Consider the following 27,678-nt stretch of genomic DNA (forward strand, 5'->3'; position numbering starts at 1 on the left):
ATGGATCTTTCCGTTCTGCCAAATAATAACCACCCTGAAAAATTCCTGCAACTTGAAGTACAATCTTTCCTAAAGAACTCTGCCCTTCCTCAAGCAGATCTCCCAAGACCAGCAGGTGCTCATTACCCAGCCATGCAGCACTGGCATAACCTAGTTTACTCGCAGGTAAGATACCGAAGTACATAAACTGGTGCTTATTTTGCTCTGTTCTTCTCGATCCAGTATTTGCGATGATGCATGCAATGTGAGCAGAATAGGTTTACTGCCCTTCTTCAGAGTAACTCTTGGGGAAGGTCTCTCTTTTCCCTACAAGATGCTTTCTCTAGTCACAGAACATCGAATGAAAGAATTTCATCTCAGACATTTGCCAGATGTGTTGACATTGGGCAAGTCTTTAAGATAATGGAGACTCTAGGAGTGAGAATCGAAAAGGACAATAGAGAGAAAAACCACTTCTAACATTAAATGTTACTTATTGTTCTAGAATTTTGCACGTGCCTTTTCTTAACAGCCTTGACTAGCTTCCATGCTTGTTTGAAGCTCTTCATCTAAATAACCGATAATTCGATATTTGGCTAAAGAAAGTAGAAGGAGTAGAAGAGTTGTACTGAAGAATTTCTTCCCTTCATATGAAAAGCATTTGAGATTTGTCATATTAAGTTCATTTTAAAACAGTGCCCATTTTATTATCCAGTCTATACTGAGGGACTCTTGAAAAGAGATCAGCAATATAACTGTGATGGCAATGGAAAGACAATGGAGAAAAGGTTTTTTTAATCTGGGAAATGCAAATTCTTCCATTTATTTCCATTACTTGTATCCAAGAAATGCATATAGCGTTCTTAAACTCTCAAGCAAGCTGTGGTCACCTTCTGAATGGGCATTGATACTATATTAGCTCAGAAGTAATGTTTTGCTTTTAGGAAGAATGAGGCACTGAGCTTAAGTATAAGTTCATTAGAAATAAGGGCAAGAGATTTTTTCAGAACATATATCAATGATCTGAAAACTCATTTAATACAACTTGTGCAGTGACTTAAATTCTCAACAAATTTGTTTAAAAAAAAACATTACTCATGAGTCCTTGTATAAATTGCATCCTCAGTGGGTTTTTTTGGAGTCTTTCATACCTTTAATATGAGATAATTCAAATTGAAACTTGTTATTTCCTTAACCTGTATATGCTTTGTTTTTGACATAAGGTAGTCTGCTATAACAACTAGCCTTTGAAGTTTAAAAATTAGCTTTCCTATTCTTTTTAAATTTGTTTTGTTTTTAGTAATATTATCAATTCCAAGTATCTCTGTTGTCAGAGAGCTTTGTGCTAAAAACCCCAGTTTTGGGCCAGGTTACCTTTTGCTCTTGCAAAGACTCCAAAACTTAGCTTAAAATAAACAGAGAAATTGATTAATTTGGAAGTCATGTTGAAAGGTTGGGAGACATTGTACAAGTGGAACACAGTCTCCTCAAAGAGATGGGGTATAGGAATTGTATTGCCTTTTGACAACAGAGCCTAGACTAGAGAAAGGATGATGATAGCATGTCTCTGGAACCTGAGATGGATCATGTGGTTTTGTCCTATGCCTCAAAGTCAAAAGGGGGTGAACTGTCCAGTTTAGAGGATAATCAAATATCTGGGATATAAAGTAGATGTTTAGCAAGAATGAAGGGAGAACCACCTCACACCTAGCTGACTAGCTAACATGACAGCAAAGGAAAGCAATGAATGCTGGAGGGGATGTGGCAAAGTAGGGACATTAATGCATTGCTAGTGGAGTTGTGAATTGATTCAACCATTCTGGAGGGCAATTTGGAACCATGCCCAAAGGGTGCTAAAAGACTGCCCTTTGATCCAGCCATAGCACTGCTGGGTTTGTACCCCAAAGAGATCATAAGGAAAAAGATGTATACAAGAATATTCATAGCTGCGCTCTTTGTGTGGCAAAAAATGGGGGATGTCCTTTGATTGGGGAAATGGCTGAACAAATTGTGGTCTCTGTTGGTGATGGAATACTATTGTGCTAAAAGGAATAATGAGCTTGATGAATTCCATGTGAACTGGAACGACCTTCAGGAATTGATGCAGAGTAAAAAGAGCAGAACCAGGAAAACCTTATACACAGAAATGGATACACTGTGGCACAATTGAATGTAATGGACTTCTCTACTAGCAGCAATGCAATGACCTAAGACATTTCTGAGGGACTTATGACAAGGAATGCTATCCACATCCTGAGAAAAAACTGTGGGAATAGAAACACAGAAGAAAAACAGCTGCTTGATCACATGGGTTGATGGGGATATAATTAGGGATGTAGACTCTAAATGATCACTCTAGTGCAAATATCAATAATATAGAAATAGGTCCTGATCAATGACACATGTAAAACCCAGTGGAATTATGTGTTGTCTACAGGAGGGGGGTGGGAAGAGGGGAGGGAAAGAACATGAATCATGTAACCAAGGAAAACATTTTCTTAATTAATCAATTAAATAAAATTTAAAAAAGAAACAAGGAAAATAGTTCATTTAAAAATATTATGGAAATAGGTGTTGATCAATGATACATGTAAAATCCAGTTGAATTGCTCGTTGGCTATGGGAGGTGGGAGGAAGGAGAGGGAAAGAATATGAATCATGTAACCATAGAAAAATATTCAAAATTAATTAATTAAAAAAAAATAAAACTACTAAAAAAATAAAGGGAGAAGTCAGAAGTGCTCGAAGTCACCTTGCCTAGCACTGTAGGAATTCAAGGAAAAATGAGTCTTTTATGTACATTCTGACTGGGAGACAATTTGGGATCTCTAGGAGAAGTCTGTACCCCCATATCATCTCAACCCCCCTCTCTCTCCTTCCTTCAACATACAACACATCATTTGACAAATATACATATTATGCCTTTGGGCTTTCCAGTCTTCATTTCAGTCTTTGGAAGTGAACATTCACAAGTTATTCTGCAAGTATTCAGCCTATAGCTGTATATAATACTCTCTTGGTTCTTCTTATTTCGCAGTTCATTATTTCACATAGCTCTTTCCAAGATTAAAAAAAATAATTAAAAAAAGAATTAAAAATTGTTTCTTATTGCACGGTAGTATTCCATCGCAATCATATACTACAGTTTGTTTAGTCATTCCCTAACTGATGGACATCACCTAGATTTCCAGTTTACCATAGAACGCTGGCATAAATATTTTGGAACATATAGGTTCTTTTCCTTTTTTCCCCAATCTCCTTGGGGAAAAGACCCAAAATTGGTATCACTGAGTTTATAGTTATGCATATCTTTATTCCAAATTGCTCTCCAAATTGATTGGATCAGTTCACTGTTCCACCAATAATGTATTAGTAACCACAATTGTCATTTTGGCCAATCACGTGGGTGTGAGATGGTATATCAGAATTGTTTTGGTTTGCATTTCTCTAACTTTTTATGATTTTGATTTATTCATCCAAAAATTGTGTGTTCATATTTTTGTCCATTTATCAATTTGGAGATAGATCTTCTTATAAATTTGACCAAGTTTTCTATATATTTTAGTTTTGAGATTTTTGACTATAAAATTTACTCTCAATTTTCTATTTTCCCTCTAATCTTGGTTTCTGTCTTCTCTTCTAAGTTAATAATTTGTTTTATTTGCACAACTCCTTTTTAATACAGTGTACATAAAATTATTTGTTTTACATCTCATAATACTCTTCATCTCTTGATTACTAATAAAGTCCTCTTTTATCTATAACTCTGGTATATATGTTTCCTTTTCTTTTAATTTGCTTATATCTCCTTTTATGTATAGATTGTATATCCTTTTTGATCTTCTCTATACTTAGTTCTTGCCAAACAGCTTTCTAGTTGTCCCAGCAATTTTTACCAAATAGTCATTTTTTATCCCCAAATCCTAGATCTATTCTTTTGTCAAATACAAGTTTCCTATAATCTTTTACTATTATTTGTTATATGTCCGTCCTGTTCCACAGATTTACTTTCTATTTCTTAGGCAGTATCAGTTCTAATAATTACTACTTTATAATATAGTTTTAATGCTGGTACTGGTAGATCTCCTTACTATATATTTTTCATTCTTTTGATATTATTTTTCTTTTGTTCTTCCAAAAGAATTTTGTTATTTTTTTCTATCTCAATAATTATTTGGTAATTCAATTACAATGGTGTTGAATTAGTTAAGGTTGGGTTTTCTTTTCAATTATATTGACTCTGCCCATCCATGAACAATGAATATTTCTCTAGTTATTCTGACCTGACTTTTTGTGTAAAAAATGTTTTATTATTTTGTTGATGTAGTTCTTGGAATTGTTTTTGCAGGTATACTCCCGCGTATTTTGTTCAGTCTATGATTATTTTAAATGGAGTTTCTTTTTATACCTTGTCTTGTAGGACGCTATTTTAATATGTAAAAATGCTTATGATTTATGTGAGTTCATCTTATTATCTTATTTTGTCAAAATCATTGATAGTTTTAACTAACTTTTTAGTGGAATCTCTACATTTTCCACATATACCATCAAATTTTCCATAAAAGAAGACTTTTTAATTCTTCTTACAAAACTTTTTTTATGTTCGACAATTGAAATACTATTTATCCTCATTATTCATTCTTGCTCATATATACATACTGAAATAATCCACACATCAGTTCAAGAAGCCTTAGACTTCTTTCAATATGAAGTTTATTTTGAGAGAATATGTCCAATAAATTCTAGTGCTTGTGTAGAATATAGATCCAAGATTTCCTGTTTCATACTAAGTACTAGCTATTTCTTGCTAACTGGAAGACTATAATGGATACACTGTGGAATAGTAGTATTTGGCAATAAAAGGTTATTTGTTTAGTATTTTGAGTCTGTGGGTACTTTGGGATTAGTAATTGAGGGGATTATTTACAATGTCTGGGTTTGGGATGTAATAAGAGAAATGATCCAGAGACTTTGAAGGACAGAGTCTGGAGGATATGCCAAGTTTTGCATCCACAGTGGGGAATGGTGAAGGAAGTCTGGAATCTTGAGGGAAGAGGAGATTCCAGGAGGAAACAGTTAATCTCTCTCTTGCTTGAGAAAGCCAAGGGTAACAGGCTGATCAGAGATTTATCCCCTGAGACATACAAAATCCCTCATTGATCCTAATCACCATTTCCCCCCAAAGACACCAAGAGTTGTGGAAAAACATGAGAAGAACAGCATCAGAAGATCTCACACTGCTACTGTGATACCCTGAGTCTGGACATTGGTTCTGCTGTGCTAAGACCAGGGGTCACTAAATCCTGAGCCTCTTAGAGATCAGGTTGACAAGCCTGGGTCTCTCAACTTTGCTGGGGAGGGAGAAAGATATTTTTAGACAGATAGGGACTTTCCTTACCCTCTTTCCTATACATCCTAACCTTCAGACATCTTATTTATCTTACCACTAACCACCATTTGTTAGAATAAAGTGTCAGTTATCTTAAATTGACTTCCTTGTCATATTGAAGGGGGAGAGAGCAGATTTCTCTCTCTTTCCCCAAAGGAGAAGGTTCATCCATTAATCAGTTATTAGCGGGGAGTAAAGGCAGGGTTAGTGGAGAGACATATTTGAAGAAGACTGGTTCATCTCACCCTCCTACTTTCTGGGATCATCTACTCTTTCTCCATTATACTCAAACCAACTCTCTAATACAGGGGGAAGCTGTGTGGCTCAGTGGATTGAAAGCCAGGCTCAGAGATGTTCAAATCTGACCTCAGGCACTTCCTAGCTGTGTGATCCTAGGCAAGTTACTTAATGCCCCCCCCCCTTACTGCTCTTCTGCATTAGAACTAATACATAGTATTGAATCTAAGATGGGAAGGTAAGGGTTTTTTTAATAAAAAGTTTTTTAATAAAATAAAATATTTGTGTTTTTCATTTTAGTTAAGCTTGGTTCAGTAAATAATTTTATTCCAAAGAGATTGGTTATATAATTCTTTCCTTCAAATATTTAATCTCTCTTGACCTCAATTTTCTAATCTGTAAAAAGAGTCAGATTCAATGATTTTTGCAGTTCCCTTCAGCTATAAGTCTAAATATTTAATACTTAAAACTAAATATAAATAGAAACTTTTCCACTAAATTAATGACATTTTAGTAATTTCCACTAAATTAATGAGGCAGGGTGTTAGATGTCATTTATTCCAGACCTAATCTAAAATATGAAAACATATGTTCTCACTCACTTATGAGGAGACTGAGACTTGTTAAATTTAATTGTGGTTGAACTCTCAATATTTATATAGGTGGTCATCAGGGATTTAATATCTAAATCCCAAAATGAATTACTAAAGCAAGTGGAATTTATGGTAGTTTATTTACAATAGAGGGAAGATATTAAGGAAGAGAGAAAAGGGGAGAGAGAGAGAGCAAGAGCGAGAGAGAGAGAGTGAGAGCGAGCGAGAGAGAGAGAGACAGAGAGAGACAGAGAGACAGAGAGAGAGACAGAGAAAGAGAGAGAGAGAGAGAGAGAGAGAGAGAGAGAGAGAGAGAGAGAGAGAGAGAGAGAGAGAGAGAGAGAGAGACACAGAGAGACAGAGAGACAGAGAGAGACAGAGAGACAGAGAGAGAGCGCTCTGGCTTCCACTGATACCAGTTAGAAATTCTAAACCCCAGTCAGGGGAAAAAAGTCTCAAGACAAAGGGCCTTTCCTGGAGGCTTCATGCTTCCAGAAAGGCAGGGTCACTAAGTCAGCCTTTCACTCAATGGTGATCATCTAAAAGGAAAGCAATCTGAGGCCTCCTGCACAAGTTCCTCCAGAGTTGAGTTCCTCTTCCAGTCTCTCCTCAAGGGTCTGTCCTCCAGTCTTTACTCTGAGTCAGAGTTCTTCTATTCTAACTCAAATCAAATTGAATATCTTCTTCTGGCCTCTGGTCCTCTTTTTAAAGATCTTTTTCTCTTGTGTTACCTCCCCTAAATTTCATGTTTACCAATCACAGCAGACACTCTGCTCTAGGACTGCCCAGAAGGCAATTAGTCGATTCTAATTCATTACCCACTATCATATACATGAGTCACAGACCTCCCACCTCATGATTAAGTGGAAGATTTACATCCTTGGTGATCAGATCTAACATGGACAGATCTTCCCACTCAACTTCAAGTACTGTGCTTACATTTCTGGGGATTAAATCAACAAATAGACAGAGGATTACAATTCAATCTTCACAATCAAGGAAGAGCTAAGTACCTTCATTGTTACAATCAGGGGAGAGCTAAATTCAATCTTCACAGACTCAACAAAAGCAAGTAAATGTATGTTCTCCAAATATGACTACCAATCTATGAAATTCCAAAAGAGAAGAAAGGAAAGATCATTAACCTGAGAATCAGGATATTTGGATTTAAGGTCTATGTCTAACATCCAAACATCCATCCATCTATCTATCTATCTATCTATCTATCTATCTATCTATCTATCTATCTATCTATCATCTTAGATGTTTCTTATCTGGCTTCAATTTAGTATAGGGGTTTTTTTTGGGGGGGAAACTACTTCTAATCATGTTTAGCATAAGATCTTGCATGGTGTTATGGCTAAAAGTCTCCTAACTGACTGCTAGCAAAAAGAACTGATGGTGTAGGTATTTTACAAATGCAAACTATTAGCCTCTTGAAGTATTCTTGCCTTTTTAACTCATGATGATAGAAGATTGTTTGAGCCTTCTCCTAGGAGGTCATAGAGATGATTCTTTTCCACCACAGAATGAAAATTGCATCAGCAATCTTGCAGACCTATAGCAATGGAAGTTTAAGTCCCCCCCCCCCCCATGTTTTGGCCATATCTATCCTATGTGTATGTCTCTCAAATTACTTTAATAATTCAGTGAAAGATGGACTGGAACAGTGATGGCAAACCTTTTAGAGTTCATGCCACCCCTGTGAGAAGGGAATTTGTTTTTTGATTTGATCACTCAGGGATTTAGACTTCTCTTTAATTTGTATTTATTTGAGTCATTCAACAATCAGGGAATTGATCCCATAGGCATTGCCTGCCCTGGGTGGTGCCAGGCTAATTGAGGAACTGTGATGGGTTCCTGGGTAGTGATGTAAGAGAGCTAGTGGGTGTGGTAAGGATTTATACGATGAGACCCAGCAGGAGGCTGGGGGGCGGGCAATTATTTTCTGAGGCTGATATTTGGAGACAGACACTGAGTTATTAGGCTCTAGATTATTAGACCAGGAAATTCTTCACCTCCTGTCTATATTTCTCTCTTAATTTTTTCCCCTCTTACTAATAAATCTAGCTACTAACAATCTTGTGACTTAAAGGTTAATTACAATTTTTGGTGACCACCCATTCTAACTATTACACCCCACCTTGTATCCTATATGGAGAAGGGTCTACTTTTCAGTATGTTGTTGAGCAATTTAGGCAGCTCTATTCAGGAAAAGCCAAGTGGGAGAGATTCCTGAGCCAGCAAGTCCTGTCACCATTTGACTGGGGGTATAGAGGGAGCTTGTAGAATGTGAAGATTGGATTTGGCTCTCCCCTGATTATAACACTGAAGGTACTTAGCTCTTCCTTGATGGTGAAGATTAAATTGTAATCCCTGGTCTATTTTTAGATTTTAATCCCCAAAGTGTAAACCCAGTACTTAAAGTAGATCTACCTATTTTAACTACAAAAAGGTTTTAACTAACCAAAAAAGGTGTTAACTAACCACAAAGGTGTGATCTAATCACAAAAGGTGCGAACACCCATTTCATACATTGAGTGGGCAGTCCTGGAGAGGAGCGCTGTGATTGGTAGATGTAAAATTTAGGCGAGGTGACACAAGAGGAAAAGATCTTTAAATAGAGGAAGCAGAGAGACACTGGATAATTTCAATAATTCAGTCACTTGGGTTTGGAATGAAGAGAGACACTTATGGAGAGACTGGAAGAAGACACTCAGGCTTGGAGTGAAGACACTTGGCTGTGGAACTGGACCCTTGGAGGAGCTTGTGCAAGAGACCTTAGATTTCTTTCCTTTTAGACAGTTACTGGGGTGAGTGTAAAGGCTGACTTCCTTCCTTGGCCTTCTGGAGGCATCAACCTCAGGGAAAGGCCCATTGTCTTGAGACTCTTTTCCCCTGCCTGCTGCCTTAGAATTTCTACTTGGCTCAGAGGAAGTTGGAGATTTATCCCTTTCTCTCTCCCTTTTCTCTCTTCCTTAATATCTTCCCTCTTTTGTAAAAATAAACTACCATAAATTCCATTTTATTTTAGTAATTCATTTTGGGATTTAGAAATTAATCCCTGATGACCACAGATTTAAATATCAAATCCAACCAATAAATTTAACATAGAATAGATGAAATTGCCTTTAAAAAACAAAACAAAACAAAACAAAATCAGCCTTTGAAGAAGCTAATCCTGATCTGTTTTCAGGTCAAGTCTGGGATGGCAAGAATTGTTTTACCAATGATTCTGGTGTGACTGCAGTCCACCTTACCTGAAGCCTTCTAGGTAAGGGTGGGCTCTCAGGGGACCTTGGGCTCCCCCCAGGCTTGGAGGGGGTAGAGTCTTGCAGTTTCCTTCCCTTCAGCAAGTCGGCACATGTGCATTCACTAAAACTCTCTGGTGGGGGTGAGGGTCACTATAGGCAGGTATTAATTGCCTTCCAGTAGGTGCAGAGGGGTTGGGGAGAGTCTTGATGCATCAAGGGGACCCCCCTTTGACTTGGAGTGGGCTCCTCCTGAAGGGGGGGCTATTTTTTATGGTAAAAAACTTGTACTCCAATTGTCTAATAGAATAACTTTGTTACCTTCAGGTAAAGGCATGTTTCTAAAATGTTTCTGCTGCTTTACACCAGTTATTAAATTATAAAACAAATAGATAAAAACATTTATTCACACAAAGAAACTTGTCCATCATTGAAAGCTCATGATTTTACAGTTCCAATGGTTTTATGCAAGTGTGTATGTTATACACAATTTGTTCTTTTCTTAATGGGGATAATCAGGGAATGGGGAAGGAGCACATTTGATTCACTTGCACTAGAGTTCAATATTACCAAAATTGATGGGGGCTCATAAAGTATAAAATCCTTTAGGCAGACATCATGGATCAAGTCCTACAGAAAACACATCCAAGAAATTTCAGAACATCAATATCTACCATCAGGATCAGTTATTTTTTTTTTTACCAATGATATTGTTTCTGATGCCAAATGTAACCTTAAATTTGTAAGCATTAAATGTGTAACTTCCCCCTAAAATTATAAATGGCTAAAAAAATTTCATTTTTTGTTCAGCATGTAAACAAAAGATAACGAAAATATTCCCTCATCAGTTCACTAAGAAATTTCTTTCAATTGGGGCCCAATTTAACTTTACATCTTCTAGGACTAGAAATAGTAAAAGCAAATAACTGTCTTTACCGAGGCTTGATGTAATATAGGGTGGTGGTCCTCGTTTTTTTGGTCCAGATCTCTGATTTTATCAGTGATGGGAATTCCTGACATAGAAACTCCACAACCACAGATCAGCAATTTTTCTATAACTTAGATTTCACCATGACTTTTCTTCTTTCCCTTCAGTCTATAAACATTCAGCTCCACTCTACATTTCCTGTGATGCCCCATTTCTTCCAAAGAAGCTTGCACTTTATAATTTCCTTGCTCTCAGTAGCAATCTTCTTCCCTTAATTATCTGCAGCCTATTTACAATATTACTTCGTTAATGTACTCAGAGGAGTTCCATAAAAGCTTTATTCCTTTGGCATCCTTCACCACCCCTCTGCCTGAGGCCTCCTCTAGCCTAGACCCTCCATGGAACTTGGGGGAATGATTTCCTGCCAGAGGAGGGCCCTGGGACTTTTTCTCCCAGGGCTGGTGGGGTGGGCCTTAAACATGTTCAGGAGTCCAACTGGTGTAGGGAGGTGGATAACTGCTATGAGGTGTATATGGATATTTGATGCCCCTTGGGGGTAGCCTTCAGCTCTTTTATTACTCTGAACTTTTGTTTGAGCTTTTTGTGCAAACATTGCTGTCACCACACAACACAGATTGTTCTATACTAAAAATAAAAGTTTTCAAAGTAAAAAAAAAACCCAAACAACTCAAGTCTCCAGATGGAAGTGGAAGCAACAGTGCTACCCCCTGATGATCCTTAAGTGAGGAGAGTGGTGCTCACTTAGTTCTGTGGAGGAGGCATGGTAGGAAGTCAGATGGGGGCAGGTCATTCAGAGTGAGCCTCCCTGGCTGTTTCCTCCTGTCATCGAGGGCACTTGCATGCAACCTGTGGCCAGACCTCTGCCTATTCCTCCATGAAGGTATGGTTACCTTGTCTCCCCCTCAGCCTTGGCCTCCTCCCCTGAGGGAGGGTCATGAGGGCCCTGGGTCTGACAGGGGAGGGAGAAAGGGAGCAGAGTGGCCTTAGCACTACGCTCAGGGGAAGGAGTAAGCACAGAAGAGTGAGGAGTTGCAGTAGAGAAGAGAAGTGGGCAACTCTGACGTGGAGCGTGTATGTGCCCACAGAGAGCTCTCTGTGTGCTATCTTTGGCATGTGTGCCATAGATTCACCATGGGACTAGAATAAGGAGAGACTTGAGACAAGGATACCAAACAAGTCTTGTCTTCCTGACATTGTTAGTTAACCCCTATCTGGGGTTAGTATATGCATGAGGGAGTGGTCCTGTACCAGCCTGCTGGCAACGTTTGAAGATATTGTTTTAGACATGTTTAGCCATGAAGACAATATTTTAGAGATATTGTGAAAGTATAAACAGGACTTGTAAAATAATTAGATATGTGGTATCTAAGAGTGAGAGAAGATGCGAAGCAGAACCAAAATGTTAGATTAGAAGCAGGGAAGCTCAAAACCAATATGAGAATCTTCGCCAACCAAAGTTAAAATATCACCAAAAAACTAAAAGAGGAGGGACTTCCGGGTAAACATGGCAGCAGACTAGATGCAAGACTCTTTCTCTCCTCAGCACCCAAAGATATAGACCAACTCAAAAGACAAAAAGAACCAAATTCATGAGAACAAAGGGACCCTACAGTAGGGCTCAGCATTGAAGGTGTGTCAGATTTGGGCATTTCCACACTATAAGGGGGGTGAAAAAGCTCCCACCAAAACTGCGACCTGAACTACCCTCCCCCACTCCACCTACGGAGCCAGAGTCAGAGCCAACATACACCAGAATCAGTGAGTGAGGGGTACCTCTACAGTGAGTAAGGAATTTTTGAGAGCTGACTGGGACCACCAGGAACCTACCCCTGAGATCATCTACACCTGAGACCACAGCAGGCTGAGGAGAGCAGACCAGGGACTCTCACAGGAAGATAACACTGAGAAGGGCAGCAAACAGCAGAAGCTGCAGAGATTCGAGAGCTTGCCTCAGGCAAAATCCTTGCTCCTTAGCGCCATACACAGAGAGCCTGCCCATCTCACTCAGATTTCTGACTAAAAATGGAAGGAAAAATTGTGCCCAGGAGCAACAACCCTCCTCCAAGAAAAATGAAAAGAAGGCATTGACCCTGGAAAATTTTTATGGAGGAAAAACCCAGGCTACAGAGGAAATATAAGATGAAATTCAAATAAACCCAAAACCCTTCCAAAAAATGTAAATTGTCCACAAGCTCTTGAAGAATTTAAATTGGAGCTTATCAAAAAGATGGAAGTCTGCTGGCAAGAAAAGTGGGAAATAGTTCAAAGAGAAAATGACAGTTTAAAGGACAAGAATTCACAACTGGAGAAATAGCTGGAAGTCACGAAAAGCAGGATAGACCAAACTGAAAAGGAAATTCAAAAGATTATAGCAGAAAATCGAAAGATTAAAGCAGAAATCGAAAAGATTATAACAGAAAACCAGGCCTTTAGAACCAGAATTAGGCAACTGTAAGATAATGATCTTGCAAAACAGCAAGAATTAATGAAGCAAGTCAAAAGACTGACAAAATAGAAGAAAACATAAAGTATCTCACTGAGAAGATGATGGAACAGGAAAACAGAGCACGAAGAGACAATTTAAGATTCATTAGTTTACCTGAAAACCCAGAAATAAAAAGAAATCTTGACATCATACACAAGAAATCATCTTAGAAAACTGCCCTGATGTTCTTGAATAAGGGGGAAAAATAGATATTGAAAGACTTCATAGAACACTCTCTACACTAAATCCTCAAAAGACAACTCCCAGGAATGTAATTGCCAAATTCAAGTGCTTTCAAGCTAAGGAGAAAATCCTACAAGAAGCCAAAAAGAAACAAGTCAGATATCAAGGAGCACCAATCAGGATCACATAAGACCTGGAAGCTTCCACACTAAAGGACCATGAAGCTTGGAACATGATATTCAGAAAGGCAAGAGAATTGAGCCAAGGATCACCTACCCATCAAAACAGACTATATACTTCCAGGGGGAAAGTATGGACATTCAACAAAATAGAATACTTCCAAGTATTTGTAAAGAAAAGACCAGAACTAAGTGGAAAGTTTGATATCCAAACACAACAATCAAGAGATGAGAAAGTAAATAAGAAAGAGAAGGAAAGGGGGAAAATGTTATTTATAACTCTCAAAATTTATAATCACTATTATAGTAGTTAGAAGAATCATCCACAGGAAGAGATTGGGGTAATAAGTGTTATAAGATGATATGCAAAAAAAAGGAAAAGGGAGGGGGAAATCAAAGATGGCAATAAGAGGTACTTGAAGAAATAAATAGGATAATCTATTTCACACAAAGATACCCATGGGAAGGGGAGGGGAGGAATACTCTTATACGAAGGAGAGGAAGAGAGTGCTAATAGGTAATACTTAAACCTTACTCTCAGTGAAATCAGTTCTAAGAGGGAAGAGCATCTAGATCCATTGGTATCTTGAATTCTTTTTTTTTTTTTGGCAAATAAGAACATTTATTATGAGACCATTCACAAAATTCTCAAAAATGCAAGCATTACCAGTAACATGATTCAAGGATTTATTAAGTCATACATGCAAAACATACTGCTAATTGCATTATCAAAAGATCAATGTAAAAACACTCTGTATCTTGAATTCTATCTCATCCTACAGGGAAAGTGAGAAGGAAAAATTAAGGGGGGAAGGTGGGCGAGAATGCAAAAAAGAGAAGGGGGGAGGGAACTTAAACAGACCCTAAAAAATAAGAAGGGAGGGGCCAGAAAGGGAAGCATATTAAGGGAGGGGATTCGGGGGATTGATTAGAAGTAAACCACTGGTTTAAAAGAATATAGCAAAAGAAGAAAGGACAACTAGGAGAGGCTATCAAAATGCTAGGGAATTCACAAGTGACAATCATAATTTTGAATGTGAATGGGATGAACTCACCCATAAAACACAAACAAATAGTGGATTAGAATCCAAAATGCTACCATATGTTGTCTACAAGAAACACACCAGAGGTGGGTAGATACAAGTTAGAATTAAAGGCTGGAGCAAGACCTATTGGGCCTCAACTGATAGAAAGAAGGCAGAAGTTGCAATCATGATATTTGACACAGCCAAAATAAAAATAGATCTGATTAAAAGGGATAGGGAAAGTAAATACATCCTGATAAAGGGGAGTATAGACAATGAGGAAATATTAGTAATAATATGTATGCACCAAATGGTATAGGATCCAAATTTCTAAAGGAGAATCTAGTGGAATTGAAAGAGGAAATAGATAGTAAAACTCTACTAGTGGAAGACCTGAACCTAACACTATCAAATTTAAATAAATGAAATAAATAAATAAATAAAAAGAGGTAAAAAATGTGAATGAATTTCTAGACAAATGAGAGTTAATAGATATATGGAGAAAAATAAATAGGGACAAAAAGGAATACACCTTCTTTTCAGCAGTACATGGTACATTCACAAAGATTGGCCTTGTACTAGGTCATAAAAACATGGCAAACAAATTCAGAAAAGCAGAAATAATAAATGCAACCTTTTCAGATCATAACACAATAAAAATAATAATCAATAAGTGTAAATGGAGAGCCAAATCAAAAATTAATTGGAAATTAAATACTATGATTCTCCAAAATCAGTTAGTTAGAGAACAAGTCATAGAAACAATTAATAATTACATTGAAGAAAATGACAATGATGAGACAACCTTTCAAAATCTATGGGATGCAGCCAAAGCAGTACTCAGGGGAAAATTTATATCCTTGAGTTCATATATTAACAAATTAGGGAGGGAAGAGGTCAATGAATTGGGCATGCAAATCAAAAAACTTGGAAGCAAACAAATTAAAGATCCCCAGAAGAAAACTAAATTAGAGATCCTAAAAATTAAGGGAGAAATTAATAAAAATTGAAAGTGAAAGAACTATTGAACCAATAAATAAGACTAGAAGTTGGTATTTTGAAAAAACAAACAAAAAATAGACAAAATACTGGTCAATCTAATAAAAAAAAGGAAAGAAGAAAACCAAATTAACAGTATCATAGATGAAAAGGGAGACCTCACTTCTAATGAAGAGGAAATTAAGGCAATCATTAAAAATTATTATGCCCAATTACATGGCAACAAATATGGCAATCTAGGTGATATGGATGAATATTTACAAAAATATAAATTGCCTAGACTAACAGAAGAAGAAATAGAATTCTTAAACACTCCCATATCAGAAAAAGAAATTTAACAAGCCATCAAAGAACTCTCCAAGAAAAAATCCCTAGGGCCTGATGTATTCACAAGTGAATTCTATCAAACATTCAAAGAGCAACTAATCCCAATACTATACAAGCTATTTGACAGAATAAGCAAAGAAGGAGTTCTACCAAATTCCTTTTATGACACAGATATGGTACTGATTCCAAAGCCAGGCAGATCAAAAACAGAGAAAGAAAACTATAGACCAATCTCCTTAATGAACATAGATGCAAAAATCTTAAATAGGATACTAGCAAGAAGACTCCAGCAAGTCATCATGAGGGTTATTCACTATGATCAGGTGGGATTTATACCAAGAATGCAAAGATGGCTCAATATTAGGAAAACCATCTGCATAATTGACCATATCAACAAGCAAACCAACAAAAATCACATGCTTATTTCAATAGACACAGAAAAAGCCTTTGATAAAATACAACACCCATTCCTACTGAAAACACGAGAAAGTATAGGAAAAGAAGGGCCTTGCCTAAAAATAATAAACAGAATATATCTAAAACCATCAGCAAACATCATCTGCAATGGGGAAAAACAAGAAGCTTTCCCAATAAGATCAGGAGTGAAAGAAGGATGCCTGTTATTACCTCTATTATTTAATATTGTACTAGAAACACTAGCCATAGCAATTAGAGAAGTAAAAGAAATTGTAGGTATTAAAATAGGCAATGAGGAGACCAAGCTATCACTCTTTGCGGATGATATGATGGTCTACTTAAAGAATCCTAGAGAATCAACCAAAAAGCTAGTCAAAATAATCAACAACTTTAGCAAAGTTTCAGGATACAAAATAACCCCGCATAAGTCATCAGTATTTCTATATATCCCCAACACATCTCGGCAGCAAAAATTAGAAAAAGAAATTCCATTTAAAATCACCCTAGACAATATAAAATACTTATAATCTCTCTGCTGAGAAAAACACAGGAACTATATGAACACAACTACAAAACTCTTTCCATACAATTAATACTAGATCTAAATAATTGGAAAAAAATATTAACTGCTCATAGGTAGGAGGAGGAAACATAATAAAAATGACCTTCCTAACCAAATGTACTTATTTATTTAGTGCCATACCAACCTAACTACCAAAATACTTTTTTACTGAATTAGAAAAAACCATAACAAAGTTCATTTAGAAGAACAGAAGATCAAGGATAGCCAGGGAAATAATGAAAAAAAAATGCGAAGGAAGGTGGCCTTGCAGTTCTAGATCTCAAACTATACTATAAAGCTGTGGTCATCAAAACAATATGGCTAAGAGACAGAAAAGAGGATCAGTGGAATAGATTTGGGGTAAGTGACCTCAGCAAGACAGTCTATGACAAGCCAAAAGATCCCAATTTTTGGAGGGCCAAAACCCACTATTTGATAAAAAAAAAAACTGCTGGGAAAATTGGAAGACAGTGTTGTAAAGATTAGGTTTGGATCAACATCTCACAGCCTACACCAAGATAAACTCAGAATGGGTGAATGACCTGAATATAAAGAAAGAAACTATAAGCATATTAGGTGAACACAGAATAGTATACATGTCAGACCTTTGGGAAAGGAAAGATTTTAAAACCAAGCAAGACTTAGAAAAAGTCACAAAATGTAAAAGAAATAATTTTGATTACATCAAATTAAAAAAAATTTGTGCAAACAAAACCAATGCAACCAAAATTAGAAGGGAAGCAACAAATTGGGAAACAATCTTCATAACAAAAATCTCTGACAAAGGTCTAATTACTCAAATTTATAAAGAACTAAACCAATTGTTCAAAAAATCAAGCCATTCTCCAATTGATAAATGGGCAAGGGACACGAATAGGCAATTTTCAGTTAAAGAAATCAAAACCATTAATAAGCACATGAAAAAGTGTTCTAAATCTCTGATAATCTGAGAGATGCAAATCAAAATGACTCTGAGGTATCACCACACACCTAGAAGATTGGCTAACATGACAGCAAAGGAAAGCAATGAATGATGAAGGGGATGTGGCAAAGTTGGGACATTAATGAATTGCTGGTGGAGTTGTGAATTGATCCAACCATTCTGGAAGGCAATTTGGAACTATGCCCAAAGGGCACTAAAAGACTGTCTGCTATTTTATCCCGCCATAGCACTGCTGGGTTTGTACCCCAAAGAGATAATAAGGAGAAAGACTTGTATGAGAATATTCATAGCTGTGCTCTTTGTGGTAGCAAAAAATTGGAAAATGAGGCAATGCCCTTCAATTGGGGAATGGCTGAACACATTGTGGTATCTGATGGTGATGGAACACTATTGTGTTCAAAGGAATGATGAACTGGAGGAATTCCATGGAGACTGGAACAACCTCCAGGAAGTGATGCAGAGTGAGAGGAGCAGAACCAGGAGAACATTGTACACAGAGACTGATACACTGTGGTACAATCGAATGTAATAGTCTTCTCCATTAGTGGCAATGCAATAATCTGAACAACTTGGTGGGATCTTCGAGAAAGAACACTATCTGCATTCAGAGGAAAAACTGTGGGAGTATAAACACAGAAAAAAAACCAACTGCTTGATTACATGGGTCGAGGGCATATGGCTGGCGATGGAGACTCTAAATGAACATCCTAGTGTAAATATCAACAACATGGAAATGGGTTCTAATCAAGGACACATGTAATACCCAATGAAATTGCACATTGGCTATGGGAGGGGTGATGGAAGGGAGGGAGGAATAGAACATGATTTTTGTAACCAAGGAATAATGTTTGAAATTGACCAAATAAAATTAAATCACATAAAAATGGAAAGGCTTAAACACACACACACACACACACACACACACACACACACACACACACACACACACACGACTAATAAAGGAGTGAAAAGAACCAAGAAGGAGACAAAGTGAAGCAACTCTCATGCAGAGAACAACATGAAAATAGTCAAAGAGCATCTAGGAGACTGGGGTGAGAGGGGGGCACAGCCTTCAAAAGGCTATAGCAAGAAGTTAGGCACAAGCCAGCCCCTCCCACCCCACAGCTATAGTTCCATGTTCTGAATCTGGGACCAAGCCAACATCCAGACCTTGGTACCCTATCTGGACCAACAGAAGTATAACCCAATGTACACCTTTTAAAGTTTTAAGCAAACTTGCAGTGAGGTCTGCAATTCCAGCCCAGGCACTCTGCGCTGCATAACCAGATCTGTGTGGGCCCAGCTTGTGGTAAGGACCTGAATCCCAGTCAGTATACCCCGAGCTGGGCCCTTGATCCCTGGCAGGGATACAACATAAATATGTCGTGGACTTAGTCTTCAATTTTGCTAAGCAGCAAAGCAGGTGTGTTGACATAATAGGGCAAGATAAATAATAGAGGAATAGGACTGAAAAAAGAGAGGAGAACAGGAGACTCTAGATTGGAACTGGCTTAATAAGGAGCTAAAAAAGGAAAGGGAGGAGCCTATCTGTCACTTTTCTCTTACCTTCTTCCCCTTTTATTTCCCTATGGGTTAAGATAGATTTCTATACCCATCTGAGTATGAGCATTATTCCCTCTTTGTGTCAATTCTGATGAGAAAAAGATTCAAGTATTGCCCACTTTCTATCTTTCCCTCCATTGTATTAACTCTTACATGCCTCCTTATATGAGATAATTTATTCTTTTCTACCTCTACCTTTCATCTTCTCTTATTGCAATCCTTTTTCTCATCCCTTAATTTTGTTTTTTTTAAATATCATCCCATTATAGTCAACTTGCTCCCATGCCCTCTGCCTATATATTCTATATTCCTTATTAGTAAAGTTCTGAAGTCATGAGCATCATTTTCCTATATAGGAATTTAAACAATTTAATATTTTTTAATCCTTTATTTTTTCCCTTTCTTATTTATCTTTTTATGCTTCTCTTGAGAATCAAATGAACTGCTCAATTCATCAAGAATGCTTAAAAGTCCTCTATTTCTTCAAATATGTATTTTCTATCTGAGGGATTATATTCAGTTTCACTGAGTAGTTGACATTTGTAATTTGAGCTCCTTTGCCTCGAAGGACATCGTATTCCAAGGCCTCTAACCCTTTAATGTAGAAGCTGCAAAATCCTGTGTAATCCCTGACTGTGGCCCCATAATTTTTGAATTGTGTCTTCTGGCTGCTTACAGTATATTCTTCTTGACCTGGAAGTTCTGGAATTTTGAAAGTGGCTTTCAGTTTTACTTTCCCCTCCTTTATAAGAATATCAAGGTAGCTTTCCTTGATAATTTCCTGTAATATGGTGTCTAGGTTTTTTTATTGTGATTTTATGGTAGTTTAATAAGTTTTGAAAAATCTCTCCTCTATTTTCCATGGCAGTTGTATATGTATGGCTTGAAATTCAGCAGTGAGAGGACTAACTAAAACTGGGGAAAATTAGTTCAATTCAGATTACGCTAGTCAAATTCTGATGATCTGAATCAGCCTAATAGTAGAAACATAGTATGGACACTGTCCCAAGAAATTCATACACCATTGTAATAGCTTAACAAAACCTTGCTGAATCATAAATGGGGAAAGGAAAGGACTTTAAACCTTTTTCCTTTATTATTCCTATAAAGTGGGACTACTTAAAATTCCATGGCCTCCTTGAGTAAAGCACTTGAGGGTTCAATTCTGTTAATAAATGACTTCTGTATTTCCTAATAACATTATCTGCTTCTCACAATTATCTCTTGAGGCATGTCATAATTTCAGAATGAAAATGAAACTCAAATTATATAACTTATAATTCATATGGTGTCAAATGGTAAGGCCAGGATATAAATGGATATTTCAATTTCATTTTTTTCTTTAACTGGAAAATAGACTTTGATTTTAGACATTTTATCCTGAGTGAAAAAGTAATAGAATTGGGGTTGCCTTGAAAGCAAATTACAAGTCTTTTTCCTCTAATCTTTTTCAGAGAGAAAAGAGAAATGTTGCTGAGCAGCTTCATGGCAAACTGAGTGTGAAAGATTCAATGTTTATTGATAGCATTTTTGGTGACCACATTACCTCCTTTACTTTGAAACGGAAGAATAATCTTTTGTATGGGGATATAAGGATAGAGGAAGCCATGGAAGAAAGAAAACAGAGACCTTCTTGGACCATTCAAGATTATGATAAACATTCTCTGCAGACTGATCTTTCTGGCTATCTGAAGGTACTGAGTTAATAAAATCCATCTTTTGAAATGTGTGTGGGGTAAGCAAATATCTCCTTTATCAAAGAAAGACTCATGATACCAATAGGATTCATCTTCAATGAATAAGAAGCAAATTTTCTTTTTTAAAATACCCTGGACTCTAGCTTCTCTTTTGAGAGAATTAAAATCAATATATAATAACTCAAGTATTATATTTATAAAATTTATTAAAATAAAAACTAGAGTTAAAAGGGAGATAACTAACAACCTGCAGTCATTAGAGAGAAGAGAAGGAGGAGGGAGGAGTCACAGAAAGTTATAAACAATAATGTAACTATACAAATGTCAGGATGCAGGGAAAGGGGTTCTGAGAGATGAAAAAGAATTCTGGGGAATGTAGTCCTGGGGATCAAGATTTTCTAACTATACATTCTCTCTCGTGATTTTTTGAGAGACTAGCCTCCCCAAAGGGATCATGGAAACAGAACTAACTTATAACTTGCAATAATTTGTGGATAAAAGGAAAAGAGAACAAAACCAATGATTTCTAGACGCATTGACAAAAAGCTAATTTTAAATGGAATTTCTCTTTCTAATTCTTGCTGCTGAGATGTGTTGGAGATATATAGAAATGCTGATGACTTATGTGGGGTTATTTTTGTATTTGTATCCTGTAACTTTGCTAAAATTGTTGATTGTTTCGACTAGCTTTTTCATTGACTCTCTAGGATTCTTTAGGTAAAACTTCATATCATCCACAAAGAGTGATAGCTTGGTCTCCTCATTGCCAATTTTAATACTTTCAATTTTTTTTCTCTAATTGCTACTGGTAGTGTTTCTATTACAATGTTAAATAACAGAGGTGATAATGGGCATCCTTGTTTTACTCCTGATCTTATTGGGAGGCTTCTAATTTATCCCCATTGCAGATGATGTTTGCTGATGGTTTTAGACATATGCTGTTTATTATTTTTAGGCAAGGCCCTTCTATTCCTATACTTTCTAGTGTTTTCAATAGGAATGGGTGTTGTATTTTATCAAAGGCTTTTTCTGCATCTATTGAGATAATCATGTGATTTTTGTCAGTTTGATTGTTAATATGGTGAATTATGCAGATGCTTTTCCTAATATTGAACCATCCTTGCATTCCTGGTATGAATCCTACCTGGACATAGTGAATAACCCTTGTGATGACTTGCTGGAGTCTTTTTGCTAGTATCCTATTTAAAATTTTTGCATCTATGTTCATTAAGGAGATTGATCTATAGTTTTCTTTTTCTGTTTTTGACTTGCCTGGCTTTGGGATCAGTACCATGTTTTTGTTGTAAAATGAATTTGGTAGAACTCCTTTGCTTATTCTGTCAAATAGTTTGCATAATATTGGGATTAGTTGTTCTTTGAATGTTTGATAGAAATTATTTTTGAATCCATCTGGTCCTGGGGATTTTTTTCTTAGGGAGTTCTTTGATGGCTTGTTCAATTTCTTTTTCTGATATGGGGTTGTTTAGGTAATTTATTTCTTCCTCTGTTAGTCTAAGCAATTTATATTTTTGTAAGTATTCATTCATATCACCTAGATTGCCATATTTGTTGCCATATAATTGGGCATAATAGTTGTTAATGATTGCCTTAATTTCCTCTTCATTAGAGGTGAGGTCTCCCTTTTCATCTTGGATACTGCCAATTTGGTTTTCTTCTTTCATTTTTTAAATTATATTGACCAGTACTTTGTCTATTTTATTTGTTTTTTCAAAGTACCAGCTTCTAGTCTTATTTATTAAATTAATAGTTCTTTGACTTTCAATTTTATTAATTTCTCCTTTGATTTTTAGGATCTCTAATTTAGTCTTCATCTGAGGATTTTTAATTTGTTCACTTTCTAGTTTTTTTAATTTGCATGCCCAATTCATTGACCTATACCTTTTTAAATTTGTTAATATAGGAACTCAAGGATATAAATTTCCCCCTGCATCTCATAGGTTTTGAAAGGATGTCTCATCATTGTCATTTTCTTCAATGAAGTTATTAATTGTTTCTATGATTTGTTCTTTAACCAATTTTGGAGAATCATATTGTTTCATTTCCAATTAATTTTTGATTTGCCTATCTATGTACCCTCACTAATTATTATTTTCATTGCATTGTGATCTGAGAAGGTTGCATTTATTATTTCTGCTCTTTTGAACTTGTTTGCAATGTTTTTATGCCCTAATATGTGGTCAATTTTTGTGAATGTAACATGTGCTTCTGAAAAGAAGGTGTATTCCTTTTTGTCCCTATTTATTTTTCTCCACATATCTACTAATTCTAATTTTTCTAAGATTTCATTCACTTCTCTTACCTCTTTTTAATTTAGTTTTTGGTTTGATTTATCTAGTTCAGATAGAGGAAGGTTCATGTCTCCCACTAGTATAGTTTTTCTATCTATTTCATCATTGAGCTCCACTAGTTTCTCCTTTAGAAATCTGGATGTGATGCCATTTGGTCCATACATGTTGAGTACTGATATTTCCTCATTGTATATACTGCCTTTTATCAGGATGTAATTACCTTCCCTATCTCTTTTAATGAGATTTATTTTTACTTTGACTTTGTTAGATATCATGATTGGAACTCCTGCCTTCTGTTTATCAGTTGATGCCCAATAGATTTGGTTCCATCCTCTTACTTTCACCCTATGCATATCTACCTTTTTCTGTGTTTTTGGTAGACAACATATGGTAGCATTTTGGCTTCTAATCCACTCTGGTATTCGCTTGTGTTTTATGGGTGAGTTCATTCCATTCCATTCAGAGTTATGATTACCAGACATGTATTTCCCAACATTTTGATTTCTACTCCTGGTTCTGCCTTTTCTTCTTTAACTATTTCCTTCTACACCAATGTTTGTTTTTAATCAATCCCCCTAGTTCCCACCCTTATTTTACTTCCCTTTCTACCTCCCTCTTTTCTTATCCCCCTCCCCTTATTTTCCCTGTAGTCTTTCTAAAACTACCCCCCCCCACCTTCTCCCTCCCTTGGACTGCTTCCCTCACCACCAGTCCATTTGTTACCCTTCTACTCCCCTATAGGGTGCAAATCTATTTTCTGCCCCAATGGATTGGATTGTTCTTCCCTCTTTGGGTCAATTTCAATGCATGTAAAAGTTGAGAATTTTCTATCTTCAATCTCTTTACCCTTGCAGTGTATTAATGTTTTCCCCTGTCCCACCAGAGCTTCTTTGTGACATATAAATTTATCCCCATTTGTTTCTTTTCCCATTTCTTTTAGTATTAACCCCCCTTTTTACCTCTAGTTGTATTATATATATATATATATACATGTATATGCATTTTTGCATACATATATCTATATATCTATTTATGTCTTGTCCTTTCATCCTATACAGTTTGTCTCTGTTCCCTCTAATTGTAATTTTTCTAGCTGCCCAGGTGATTACAACAGTTTTTAAGAGCTACCAATGACCTCCTTTCTTATAGGGATACATAATACTTTAACTTATTGAGTCTCTTAAAAAAAAGGTGTTTTTTTTTGTTTTCCTTCCCGCCCCCTCTTTTTAAATTACCTTTTGATGATTCTCTTGAGTTCTGTGCTTGGACATCAAATTTTCTGTTCAGGTCTGGTCTTTTATTTACAAATTCTTGGAATTCTTTTATTTTGTTGAATGACCATACTTTCTCCTGTAAGAATATAGTCAGTTTTGCTGGGTAGTTGATTCTTGGTTGTAGGCCTAGTTCTCTTGCTTTCTGGAATATCGTATTCCATGCCTTTCTTTTTTTCAGTGTGGATGCAGCCAGATCCTGAATTATCCTCACTGTGGTTCCTTGGTATCTGAATGACTTCTTGGCAGCTTGTAATATCTTTTCTTTAGTCTGGTAGTTCTTGAATTTGGCTATAACATTCCTGGGTGTTGTCAGTTGGGGATTAAGTACAGGAGGTGATCTGTGGATTCTATCAATCTCCACTTTTCCCTCTTGTTCAAGGATTTTGGGGCAGTTTTCTTTAATAATTTCCTGTAATATAATGCCCAGGCTTTTTCTTTTGTCATGGTCTTCTGGTAGGCCAATAATTCTTAAATTGTCTCTCCTTGAACAATTTTCTAAATCCTCTGTTTTGTGAATGAGATGCTTCATATTTTCCTTAATTTTTTCATTCTTTTGGTTTTGTTTTATATTGTCCTGCTGCCTTGTGAGGTCACTTAATTTTAGTTGTTGTATTCTGGTTCTTAAAGACTGGATTTCATCCCTGGCATTTTGGTCATCCTTCTCCTTCTGGTCTGATTTTCTTTGGAGGTCATCTTTCATCCTCTTTACCTCGTCTTTCATCAACTTTGCCTCATCTTTCATCTCCTTTGCCTCATTTTCCAGCTGGTTGATTTTGGCTTTCAAGACACTATTTTCTTGTTTTAGTTCAATTGCCTCTGTTTCCAGATGACTTATCTTAGTTTTTATGTTCTTTCCCCAATTGTCTTCAGCCTCTCTTAATTGTGTTTTGAATTGCATTTTGAGTTCTTCCAAAGTCTGTATGCTGGAATTTCTGATTTATCATTTGCTGATCACCCCCCCCCCCCATTCCGTTTGCTGAATAGAAGCTGTCTATTTTAATTTCTTTCTTCTTTTTCTGTTGTTTGCTCATATTTACCCCTTCTTTGCTCCCCGTATTTGTCTGTGGTCTTGCTCCTCTCATTTTTTGGTTTTGCGGGCTTCTGTCAGTCTCCCCTCTTGGAGCTTTGATAGAAGATCTCTTGGTGCAGTCTGTGGGGGAGGGTTGTTGGAGTTTGAGCTTTCCTGTCCTCTGAAGGCTTTTGATTGGATTAAAGTTCAGCAGCCAGTGAAGGAGGGCTGTTGGAGCCTGGGATTCCCTGAGTTCTGAAGACTTTTGATGGGATTAAGTTCAGCTGGTTTGGGCTAGGTTTGCCCTGAGGCCAAAACCTCCTGGAACGTTGGAGCAATATGGAGGATCTCCACAGCTCTTACCAGACTGCCAGCTCTATGTTCCATCTCCAGGCCCTTCCCTGCTGTCTGTGTTCGACCCTCTGAGCTTGGCACAGCCCTGCCCTTCAGACCAGTGCCTTTGTCTTCCCAGAGGTCCCCACTGCCGCTGGAGACTTAGCACTCTAGGTAGGGAGGAAGGGTCCTGGGACCTTCCTTCTGCCTTCCCCTAAAACTGGACTATTCTCAAATTCCAGCTTTTGGGGGGCATACATTTTGAATTGAGTCCAGGAGGACTCCATTCCTTGATCCTGTCTTGTTGTTTGATTTTTAGTCCCCTAGGAGCATTCAGTTTATGATCAGTAAGGAAGGGTATTCAGTGATCTGAACTTCTGCTCCTTCTAGGCTGCCATCTTGACTCTGTACCCTCTACTTTAAAATTTAAAAGAAGCATTTAGTAAATGTTTATTAACTAGCTCACTCAATAGTGAGAATAGAATAGAAAATTAGAGCTGAAGCTATTAAATATACCCTGTTTGATAGATAATACAAGTGACAATAGTCTTTTGTTAACGATGGAGAAACTAGGGCTCATATATGTTAAATAACTAATTCCAACAGAAACAATATTTCCTAATACTTTTAAGTTTAGAAATAATGGGAAATTTCCTCATAAGGGAAAAAACAGGTAAGGTTTTAATATGTTTGTTTTAATAGTTGTCATCTAACAGCTTCACCAACTTTAGTATCCAATCATCAATAGCTTCTACCTAAAATAACTTCTTAAGGTTTATTGATCTTATAAATTTTTCTTTTAGGAAAACCCTAATGATCTACGGTTTTGGTTGGGGGACACATACACACCTGGATACGATACCTTATTGAAAAAGAAAGAGCAACAACAGAAGCAATCTAAATTCTGCAGAATAAGCCTGATTGTGTTAGTTTCTGTCTGTATTTTGGTTTCTATAATTACTGTCTGTAATTTCCTTACCTAAGTGATTTGCTATAGCAACAGAGAATTTGGGGATATTTTTTTTTAATAAACATTTTCACAAAAATATATTATTGTTTTAGCCCTGTTTCAATGATACGCTTTCAAATGGAGGTAAATTTGAGTTCTGATTATGCCAACTGTTCCTAGTAGAGTGCTAAGACTTTGTGTAGATGTCTGGAAATTCATCTGAAATAGTTATGTCTAAAAGCTAACTCTTTAAATAGTGCTGTAAAAATTTCAAAGATCTTTGCATTCAGTGTAAGATTTGAACTTCACAACAGTTCTGTGAAGTATGTATTAGTAGGAGGTATTGTTGCAGAGTAGATAGATTGACTTAGAGGCAGGAAGACCTGAATTCAAATGTTGCCTCAGATGCTTACTCCATGTGTAAACCTGGAGAAAAGCTGTGATAAAGAGAAACTAAGTTACAGAGTGCTAATGACAACCAATTTATTGTAAAGCTAATAATTCCTAAATAAATGCATTCCAAATGCATCTTAGTAGCAAAGAAGATATCTGACAGTCAAGGCATCTCTTTCATTGGCAGTAAGGAGAAGCTGATTAAGCGTTACGATCTTGGACAATGTAGGTACATCTCATTTCTTACTGTTTGGTGGAGAGATTGCTAACTACAAATTACATCATCCAGTCACCAGTTGACCTTTTATCTGGACCAACATCCTCTGGAAAGTCTTGTGTTTGGAATATTCTAAGGGAAGACAGGTACCCTGGGGTCTGTTTGATACTCAGGAAAGGGGAACTAACTTAACTCAGGGCTATTTTCTTGATTATAAGGGAGATCTTGGAGGATAGGATCAAGTGATTTGTCCTTATGTTTATTAAAATGCATGATGTAAATTTTAATGTAAAAACAAAAGAGTGGTTTAGCTAGCAATGCATAATATAATTACTTTTATAGGGGCTGTTGGATTGTATGACAAATAGGGAGCTTATAACTTCATGCTTAGGTTCAAAGAGAGTTTAAGTTCACAT

General features: G+C 36.7%; 1 protein-coding gene across 1 annotated transcript; it reads left to right on the forward strand.

The window, feature by feature from the left end:
• On the forward strand, positions 1–26,686 carry MINAR2 (membrane integral NOTCH2 associated receptor 2). The gene is made up of 3 exons (XM_001374014.3): positions 1–165; positions 20,536–20,775; positions 26,507–26,686. Exons 1-3 carry the CDS (start codon positions 1–3, stop codon positions 26,684–26,686), a joined length of 585 nt encoding a protein of 194 aa, XP_001374051.3.
• Positions 26,687–27,678: the final 992 nt, after the last annotated feature.

This window comes from Monodelphis domestica, chromosome 7 (genome assembly GCF_027887165.1).
Source record: "Monodelphis domestica isolate mMonDom1 chromosome 7, mMonDom1.pri, whole genome shotgun sequence".
Taxonomy (NCBI): Eukaryota; Metazoa; Chordata; class Mammalia; order Didelphimorphia; family Didelphidae; genus Monodelphis; species Monodelphis domestica.

What these genes read in the sequence shown, in the direction of transcription:
- MINAR2 (XM_001374014.3), top strand. Translation starts at nt 1, where the DNA reads ATGGATCTTTCCGTTCTGCCAAATAATAACCACCCTGAAAAATTCCTG. An exon ending in ATAACCTAGTTTACTCGCAG is followed by an intron (nt 166 to 20,535) that starts GTAAGATACCGA and finishes AATCTTTTTCAG; the next exon opens with AGAGAAAAGAGAAATGTTGC. An exon ending in ATCTTTCTGGCTATCTGAAG is followed by an intron (nt 20,776 to 26,506) that starts GTACTGAGTTAA and finishes TTTTTCTTTTAG; the next exon opens with GAAAACCCTAATGATCTACG.